Source organism: Aptenodytes forsteri, unplaced genomic scaffold (genome assembly GCF_000699145.1).
Source record: "Aptenodytes forsteri isolate BGI_AS27 unplaced genomic scaffold, ASM69914v1 Scaffold36, whole genome shotgun sequence".
In the NCBI taxonomy this organism is placed as follows: Eukaryota; Metazoa; Chordata; class Aves; order Sphenisciformes; family Spheniscidae; genus Aptenodytes; species Aptenodytes forsteri.
The window spans coordinates 2,673,945-2,683,833 of NW_008795477.1; the positions used below are offsets into that span (position 1 = coordinate 2,673,945).

A 9,889-nucleotide genomic window follows, 5' to 3' on the forward strand; every position below is an offset into this window, starting at 1 on the left:
AAGAATTAATCCTACTCTTCAGGAAACTGAATACACTCCAGGGAAAGGTTTGGCTGTTTTAAATTTGCTGATTTCATATTGAGAATAGGCCCTTGAACAAATAATGAATTGGCTATACGACACTTTTTAAACTCCAGTGTTTACAGTTAGGTGTAAGTCTCTGATCCACATGCCTGAATGAAGCTGTCTAGAGCTGGATGAGGTGCCAAAGGGTATTCCAGCAGCTCCTAATCCAAAGGTCATGTCTCTCATAAGGGACCCCATCTCTGCCAGCCCTGCATGGATGCTCCAAACACCTTATTTAGGCCTAAACACCCCTACCTTATTTAAGTCTTGATATAGTGCCTGCTAAATTTAATAAGAGTGTTTTCATTAGTCCCTGAGTATTTCTTACTACAGGTCCCAATATGTGGTCTCCTATCTTGTCTTATGCTGAAGAGCAAAGGCCAGTGCAGACCACGTCACCCTACTGGGCAACCGGCAGAGAGAAGGCGGCAACATGGCTGAGGTAGAATGGAAAGCAAGCACTCTGAATTTGGCCTTTAAGCTCTTAAATCAGTGCTGGGTACTTCTAAAGATGGGGCGGCTAAAAGTACAATTCTGTATTGTTTGTATGTATGTGAGTAATGGAGCAAGGCACCATGAACAACCCTCAAGCTAAGACCATGCTCATGAGAAAGGCTGAGCTGATCCCAGCAGGTGACTGTATCGAGACCCATAAAGCTAACTTTAGGTACCTATTATTGACGGCTGATGGATAATTTTAAACTGGAAATAAGGGTTAAGCAGCAGGGGAAACTTAATCATTGAAGCAGCTTCCTAGATGGTGGTTCAACTTCTACCAACTTCCGTGTTCATCTTCTATCAATCTGAATCTTGAGGTAAGCTTTAACTTCTGTGAAGCCAGTGTCTCCTAATGCTGTCTTGCTCTTCTTGAAGTCACCCTTTAAATCAAGAGCTGCTTGATTTCTAGAAAATACGGTATAGCTGAACAGGGTGTTAAAATCAGGTGAAATACCACTATGATACAAGGCTCAGTGGTTCCTTCTGGTGTTCAAATCTGTGACTGCATGAAAATCTGAAAGGACAGCGCAGGGTCCCAAGAGAACATGAAGAGAGAATGTGCTCATGGAGACATGAGAATCAGGTGTTCAGAGTAAGGATTTTCTTCTTTCTGGCGCCAAAATAACACGTGGTGAGCAATAATATGTGGTAGAGAGAATAAACAGGGATCAGTAAGAGGCATTGTAATGAACTCTCTTCCCCCCCCCCCCCTTGAATTTTACCAAAGGGTCAGAATATCAACATGGAAAATAGTGTTGATGTCAAGATAGAAACCAAGGGGAAAAGAAAGCCAATAAAGCAGAATCCACTGAGCAAAGCTGGGAAGAGAGTCTGCAGAGCTGTTGGGTACATCACTGGAGACATGAAGGAATTTGGAGCCTGGCTAAAAGGTAAAGCTACTTCATCATGACTAATTAGGGGATTCCAAAGAAGAATTACATCAAAGAAGTAATAACTAACTTCTCAGTAATGTGATTCAAGTTGAAGCATTACAGAAACTACCTCTGCCCTGATTTATTTCCATTTTGTAGGAAAAAATCAGCTATGTGCAGAGATCCAGATATTGCTTAAATCTTGAGGATGACTGAGGTGACATTTACCTCCAACATGCCATGTACAAAGCGCATTTAGTCCCACAGAACATAACCTGGGATGGTTATTCTGTGCTCTGCCATTCTTCATAACGCTCCCTGTCCTTTCAGCTGAGCAGTTTCTGTCAAGCCTAATGCCACTGGGAAGTTAAATTACACATAGGTAAGTGTGTTTGGTCCCCATAATAAATCAGCAACGGGATACACACGCGATTTGCCATCTGAGGCACAGACATCATAAATTAGCCAGTTCATATGAAACTGGTCCAGGGTACTTTATAACGGGGGACTCTGGCAACCACACTGTTCATCTCAGTTTTCCAGCTGTAAGACTTCAGGATAGACCATAATAAATCCCAGTCAGGTTTTACAGTCTTGTTGATTCATTGCTTCAGTCGTGCTGCCAAGTTCAGGTGCCAAAACTCTCCCTGAGTTTCAAGAAAACCATCCCGAATAAGTATCATCTGTGCATTCTGGGGTGTTTTATTATTATTATTTCATTTGATCTCTTCCAGATAAACCTCTCATGATCCAGTTTATTGACTGGGTGTTGCGTGGGATATCTCAGGTGATGTTTGTCAACAATCCCCTCAGTGGGCTTATCGTAGTGGCTGGTTTCCTGGTGCAGAACCCGTGGTGGACACTCACAGGCTGTTTAGGAACAGTTGTCTCAACTTTAACAGCACTTATTCTGGGTCAGGACAGGTAAGTTCATCCTTTTCCCCTTCAAAACCAGACTGTCACTTCAATGCTGACTTACGTGTTAAACAAGTGACATGGATGAAAAGCACGTATCTAGCCTTCGCTGGCTATGTATCTGGTCTGGTAGGACCAAACAGATCTTCCCACCAGCTGCATCTGATGCAAAGGTACACTGGATGTAACTGCAGAAGGGGTAGCTGGGGCTGAGAGGACATGGGACTCAAGCATGTAAAATTGAAGGTCGGTGCACGAGCCTTGGCAGGCCGTCATCACACAGAGTCACGACTGCATGGGGAGGGAGGGGGTGATGCGAGCAAAGCACCCGCCGGGGAGAAGATTTCAAGATGGTTGTTTCTTTCACACAGATCAGCCATTGCAGCAGGCCTGTACGGCTATAACGGCGTCTTGGTGGGATTGCTCATGGCCGTCTTCTCTGCTAAGGGAGACTACCACTGGTGGCTTCTGCTGCCGGTAGCACTGGTGTCCGTGACGTGGTAAGTCGGATGGCTCCTCTGCTTCTTATTCCAGTCCCAGTGTCCCCACACTGAGACTGAACTGTTGTGTTTTTATGCACTATACAGACTACAGTGGGAAAAAAACACAACTGGCACATATGTGCTACTAAATCTGTATCATTATTTGCACTTTTAACTCAAATGTAATCCCAAAACAAATAAAATACCCACATAATCACAAATAAACCCAACGGGGAAAAGGAAAATCGATGGCTGATCATATGTAATTCAATGCCCTAAATGTTAGCCATATTGCTGCGATGCGTCGATTCATTTTTGTCTCGAGAGGAACATTATTTTAACCATTCCCTACCACCATCAACCACAAGTGTTTCATCTATTTAAGCCACCATATAAAAATGTCATGAAAATTTATCTCTCCTGACACAGAAGCTGTTCAGTGGTCCCAAGAAGTGATGGTTGGTGCTAATGAAAACAAACAACTAGCAATACTTTACTCGTGTATATGACACCATAATCTGCTAGGTATTTGGACAGCAAAAATTTTGAAAGCTGGTCTTTCACCCCCAAATGTCTAGTTGGAGATTGCGAAACCACACATATCATCTGTCTGCCTGAAGTTCATGTAGTGTTATACTCACTTTAATAAGCACAACTTTGATGTCAGCCTTTACTTCTCATCCTTAAGCTTGAACAAGGACACACAGCCACCTTCGCAGTTCACTCAGACCTGGCACAGGCGTCCTAAATTCAGTCCGCTTCAAGTACTGAAAAAAAAAAAAAAGTAAACACTGAGACTGAGCTGTGGAATAACTCCATTAAATCACTGGGTCCTCCCCATGAGCGGAGGATCTTGGCTCCTTCACGGTCACCAAATTCACCTCATATATTGCATAATATGACAGGAATCTGTACATTGCTAACTGCCCTGGGAAGGGTAGGAAATTTACTGAGTGACCCTAGCATTCTGATTTTATCAGAAAGACTGAGGAAATTAAACAGCTTTTTTTTTTAAAAAAAATAGAGTTAATTTCCTGCAGTTGTTGTTTTTGTTGTGGTTTTCTTTTTGCCTAGCTGACAAGCTCCTAGCGAGACCATTTTGTTCTTCTTTTAGCCCTGTTTTCACCAGCGCTTTAGGCTCAGTCTTCTGTAAGTGGGATCTGCCTGTTTTCACCTTGCCTTTCAACTTGGCCTTGACCCTCTATCTGGCTGCGTCAGGACCCCATAACTACTTCTTCCCTACAACTGTCATTCAGCCTGCAACAGCAACACCAAACATCACATGGACGGATGCTGAAATGCCAATGGTAGGATGCCCTAAAGATAACAGCCTTCTCCATTTACAAAGAAAACCACTATAGAACCATATTATCTTCCTTTATGGTACTGCATTATGGCCCGGCAATACAAAATTGCATTTATAAGATAGCTATTATCCAAAACATAAAGGTTTACTCTAGGAATTGACATTTTCGATAGCTTGAAAATAAGAATCTTTTTGGCATTTGGTATCTTTTATTTACAGTTGGATCTAAATTATAATCTTCAAAGATTCTTCTCTCGAATCTAATTACCCATTACTGCGTATATACTGATCAGCGCCCCATAGATAAGGTTGTGCTGAGACTACCAGTTAACTCACAGGTTAATTTTAGTTTTCCACGTAAAGAGTGCTGTGTTTTTAAAATTGCATCTTTCTGATGGATGCATCTACTACGGAAGAATGGTTACAAACTTGGGTGCAGGCACATATTCACATATTTTTAGTTAATATTCAAGTGGGACCTTTAAAGCAAACAACAAAAAAAATTATTCTCCTGCATAGCGTGGTAAACAACATAGATACTAGAATAATAGCTTTCCCCTAAGGCTCAGTGGACTATTTTGAAGGGTGCCCAGGGAGTAATTAAGAAAAGGAAGTTAATTGACACTAAATAGCAATCCACACGAGTGACATTTCTAAAAGAATGTTTACCATGGTGCATAATTTTATGGGGACCATAAATGGACTGTTCCACGTGAAGGAACACAACATTTTGATGAAAAGTGTCTTAAAACCATCTCTAAGCTGTAACCGGGTTGGGCTCTGTCCCACCAACCCAGCAACTCTCATTCGTATTCCTGGTGAATCCCAGGGAAGTTTCAGGTCTATAAACACATCAGGGATATAGCCTTACCTGAGTGAAGTCTTGTAATTCTGGCCAAGCCATTATTGGCCATTTCATCCTCAGATCTGCCCACTCAGAGGCGAATATCTTCTCAAAGGCATCATCTACCCGAGCACTTCCATTTCCTAGATTCACTGACATGCTCCATAACAGCAGGCAAAAATGGCCAAGTCAGCAGCACCTGTAAAGATGATGAGCAAACCTTTCCAAGTCCTTTCGCAAAAGACATTTACCTTTGATATTAGAGCAAAAACCCTGCACAGGAGCTCATGGCTAGGGAACAAGGCATGATTCATTTTCAGGGGAAACCCTGTGGAAATGGCCCTGCTGTCTCCCGAGAAGTTTTCAAATTTTCCACTTACAGTCCAGAAAGAGAGACTGCATCCAACAAATGCTGAACACGAACGTGGCCAAGAAAAATAAGGGTTTTTTTTTTAAAAAAAAAAGACATTACAAAGCAGATAACAAATTGTCTTTTTTTTCTTTTTTTGTTTTTGATAAAAAATTGTCTTTTTTTTCTTTTTTTGTTTTTTGTTTTTAAATCCCTGCAGCTCCTGCAATCCATTCCAGTCGGGGTGGGTCAGGTTTATGGCTGCAATAACCCCTGGACTGGAGGAATTTTCCTAATTGCTTTATTTATCTCTTCCCCGCTCATTTGTCTGCATGCGGCAATTGGATCAGCAGTGGGGATGCTGGCAGGTAAGGATTTGACTTGTGTCACAGATTTATACAAAAGCATGGAGAATAAAAGAGGAACTGCAATAGTGGAGCATTTACAGTAACAAATGTTTCTTCTATTGGAGAATGACTGCTTGGAAAAAAAAAATATATATACACTTCTGTTTTAAGAATTCTTTTGATTGACTTCCCCATTCTCTTACCTCATTTTATGGTGGTGGAAATCTTCAGGAGAAAGAAGAGTATTTTTGGCTGAAATGAATTTTTATCATGAAATACTTCATTTCTAAATATATTCTGATGGTTTTAGGAGCAGCTTAATAAAAGCCATAGCCATCAGTCTAAATGTGCAGGCCTCAGGGATGCATTTAGAGTTCACATGTACGCTTGTTCACTCATCTATCTTCTGCTGAAATCGTATGGCCAAATTCAGCTCAGCAGCACCAGGGAAATTCTGCCGTGATTGCATTAGATTAAAGCGGCTTTAGTCTTAGACCATAGCAACACGACTACAAATAAGAATTCGGCGTACGTATGCAGGCTAGAGCCCTAAAAAGTTGAATTCATGCCATTTCTAGCTGCTTTTATCTCTTTGGCCAAGGAATGACACATCTTTGATTTATTTTGCAGCACTGAGCTTAGCAACACCTTTTAGCAAAATCTACTCCGGCTTGTGGGGCTACAACAGCTCCCTCTCATGCGTTGCGATCGGAGGCATGTTCTACGCTTTCACCTGGCAGACACATTTGCTGGCAATTGCCTGTGGTACGTACCCTACGGATTTTCCCTACCGCTGTGTTTCCTTTTGAAGCGAGACAAGATGCATTTATGCTGGAGGTGGGCTGAAGCCAGGTGGCCACCTCTAGACAGGCACATGGACTTAGGCGAGACTGACGAATGATGGAGCTGGATGTCAGAGCCATTGCTCTAACGTACCCTGACAAAATAAAAGCAGTGCTTTCGCTTTCAGCCAAGAGTTGTGCTCAAAACAAGAGGTGCGATCAGTGGACGCTGATTAAATAAGGTCTTCGAAATTACATGCTTAGTTTTTAGGTGTTAATCGTGTTTGTTCAACATCGCTGGATGAATCATATTGTTTTTTCCAATCACAGATACCAGCTCAAATTCCTTCTTTGGAGAAGGACATATCTAACCTTTGAGAAAACTGGAGCTCAAAATCAGTCCGCATCTGTAGTTAGACGGTACAGTTTCCCCAGTCTATCGAAATGGATACCAAAGGCATGAGCTAGGCAACACAGAATGATTGAAGAATTATTTATAAGGCAATTCCATATGAAATTTCAATATCACAGTGAGCTGGGAGGGAAACTATTGCTCATTCAGTGCTCATATAAAAAAGATTTAGCTTTGTATCTCATTGAACCACATTCTAGCCCTAGAGGCAGGAGAGATGGGGGTAGAAGGGTTATTTTCCTGTTTAACCCCATCCATCAAGCTACATACTTTCCACGTCAGTGCATTTTTCAAAAGCCTCTGTTTCCATAGTCACATTTTTCATCACTCCAGCTCTTTTTTTGTTTTGCCTTTTCCATGAGCTCCAGGTTGCAGGGGACACAGTGCAAAGGAAAGAGCTTTAAGAGGGGGCTGTCCAGGCACGGTCATAAACATCGGCTGAGCTACCTAAGGCAGTGTGAGAGATGTTTGTCCTCGCTGTTGTCCTCCACGAGCAACTGAACTCACCAGGAACTACCTTTCTTTTCCACAGCGCTCTTCAGTGCCTACCTGGGAGCAACAGTGACTAACATGATGTCTGTGGTAAGTAGTGTATCAGCTAAGGTCTTGTTTCCAACAACAGATTTGAACACTGTATATTTTCCTGGCTTGTCAGGCGAAACACCAAGACGCGGAGAACAACTCAGCCAAAGGCAGAACTGATCCGGGAGAGGGGACACTGTCTGCCCAGGGGCTTGGTGTGGTTCCCACTGAAACAGGCCACTTACAATCATCACTTACCACTTTTCATCCTCAGAGCTTGCATGAACTGCCACAGCTCAGCCCTCAACACCTCTGAAATAATTCTATGCCTATACTTTGTGCCTGAAGCAATTGAGAAAAGGGCCCTCCGCATGTGTAAAGAAACCTCAAATTTGGTTTAATTGCTTTGCCCAAGTGCCAAAAGGCAGTCAGTACAACAGCCCAGGGAAAAGCTGAATGCTTCTGGTATCCGCTCCTGTCTCATCTCCATCCACTCCTACCTCATCTCCATCCAAGACCGCTGCAGATGCACAAAGAGAAGGCAGCCTTCTCACCAGAGCTGATAGATGTTGCAGGTTAATGCACAATGTCAAGATCTCATAAAGAAATCCTGCCTCCCCAGGGAGATACTCCATGCAAAACCAAGTCAACTCTTCCTTGAGAAAGCTTGTTCCAAGCTGCCTGGCTCTGAGTTTTGTTCAAGGGGCGGGGGATCAAATGAAAGACAGACACATGGAAAATAGGTGGTTTGTATTTTTCTTTGCAGTTTGGGGTGCCGTCAGGAACCTGGTCTTTTTGCTTGTCTGCACTGACCTTCCTGTTAATAACCACAAACCACTCTGCCATCTACAAGCTACCGCTCTCCAAAGTCACCTATCCAGAAGCCAACCGAGCTTATTATCTGAAGATGAAGAAACATCAGAGGTCTTGCTGTGAGGTATAAAGACCCAAGAGGAGAGATATTTTGCAGATTTAAGGCAAAAGTGCAAGATGTTTCCCCAAAAAACGTTATTTGTGTGCTACAAAGTCAAAAGACCAAAAAAAAAAAAAATCGCCACCTTCTGAGCGGAGAGACTTTTTTTACCACATTCGTTTTTTCTATCCTGATTAGATAGGACTGTGCTGCGCTGGAAGGACCTTTCCCAAGACCAGTCTGTAATGATTTAAAAGCACGTATGCCTGAAAAGACACTTGAATTTTAAGCAGTGGGGAAATGACTTAGAAATTGGAAAAAAAAAAATCTGTCCGTGAAATCCAAGTCACAGCAGGCGGACGTAAAGCAATAAAGAGCAGAGCATCTCTCAGCATCTGATGCGACTCCTAATAAATGGCTAAAACCAGCTTACAATGGCAACAGGATATGTCTTAGAGAGCTTCATACTAGCAGAGAAGTGGAATAAAGACTACCCTTTGCCAAGTAGAAAATAGGTGGTGAAGAATTCTGCCTGGAGGATCTCTCGAGCCCGGTGGAGAGAGACGTGCACTAGCAATCATCACACAAGAGATGGACACAGATAAATTGCAGGCAGTGTTGCTAACGTTTGCAAGACTTGTGGTAAAAATCACACTAATGGCATGGAGGGGGTGTCTATAAGCCCCAGCTTTTGGATGTTTTAATTTGCACTAGGCTCTAACATTTTCATGACAAAAATGTTTCAGGCCTACCCAGTTGCAGAGAAAAGTCTGGAAACCCAAGGCCAAGAAAGCAAATGCCAGTGAAAAGAATGGTTTTCTACCAAAAAAATGTAAGAATTTTCATGATTTTATGTTGATCTCATGATTTTTCTTAATACTTGAACTTGGTCACGGGTTAGCAAAGGAGGGGACAGCAGCAAAGTCATTGCTGCCCCTTTCCTATGCAATAAAATGACTCAGTTCAGTCGGTGCACAAGTAGAACTAATTTGAGCTGATCTTCTTGACCTCTCTCCCTACACCATCCCCCTCAGCCCATTTGTGTCAAGCAGCAAAACGGTGCACTGTCCCAGTCTGCTGCCGAATTTGCTGCTCTGCCATCTCCCTCCACACTGCGATTGGAAGAGGATGGTCGGAGGGCTGGTGGACGTAGCAGAGCTCTGCAGCAGACCAGCCATGTGTCACCTCCGCACAGGCTCCCGGGGTCTGCGGGTAGGGAAGGAGGAAGCTGACCTTGCACCCAACAGTGCCGGTCACCTCAATGGGTGCTAACTCAGCCACCTTTCTGCCTGGCTCATCGAGATACTTCATCTCATGATGAAGCTGACATGTGCACCACAAATCCTCCATGTGCTCAGGTCCTTCAGTTGGCTTTAGCCTACGTGCAGCAACATCGTTCCTGGGAAAGCTGAACAAAACCTGTTCCTCTTGTAGCAGAGGAAATAAAAAGTAGCCTGTGAATAGTGCTAGTGCCGATTTTAGAGGTTGGGGGAAAAAAAAACCATGTCTTTTTATGAACACCAAAAAGATCTGAGTGAAAAATATTTGGGATGAACTGCTGGCAGTATTTTCTGGTGAAGT

General features: G+C 43.0%; 1 protein-coding gene across 1 annotated transcript; it reads left to right on the forward strand.

Annotated features, from left to right (window-relative positions):
- Positions 1-2,176: 2,176 nt before the first annotated feature.
- LOC109279509 (urea transporter 2-like) lies at positions 2,177-9,100 on the forward strand. Its single transcript, XM_019472564.1, has 7 exons — positions 2,177-2,360; positions 2,723-2,851; positions 3,948-4,140; positions 5,553-5,700; positions 6,310-6,444; positions 7,406-7,455; positions 8,162-9,100. The coding sequence occupies exons 1-7, from the start codon at positions 2,182-2,184 to the stop codon at positions 8,336-8,338; spliced, it is 1,011 nt and encodes a 336-aa protein (XP_019328109.1). The 5' UTR covers positions 2,177-2,181; the 3' UTR covers positions 8,339-9,100.
- The last annotated feature ends 789 nt before the right edge of the window (positions 9,101-9,889 follow it).

What these genes read in the sequence shown, in the direction of transcription:
- LOC109279509 (XM_019472564.1), top strand. Translation starts at nt 2,182, where the DNA reads ATGATCCAGTTTATTGACTGGGTGTTGCGTGGGATATCTCAGGTGATG. An exon ending in CGGATGCTGAAATGCCAATG is followed by an intron (nt 4,141 to 5,552) that starts GTAGGATGCCCT and finishes AAATCCCTGCAG; the next exon opens with CTCCTGCAATCCATTCCAGT. An exon ending in TTTGCTGGCAATTGCCTGTG is followed by an intron (nt 6,445 to 7,405) that starts GTACGTACCCTA and finishes TCTTTTCCACAG; the next exon opens with CGCTCTTCAGTGCCTACCTG.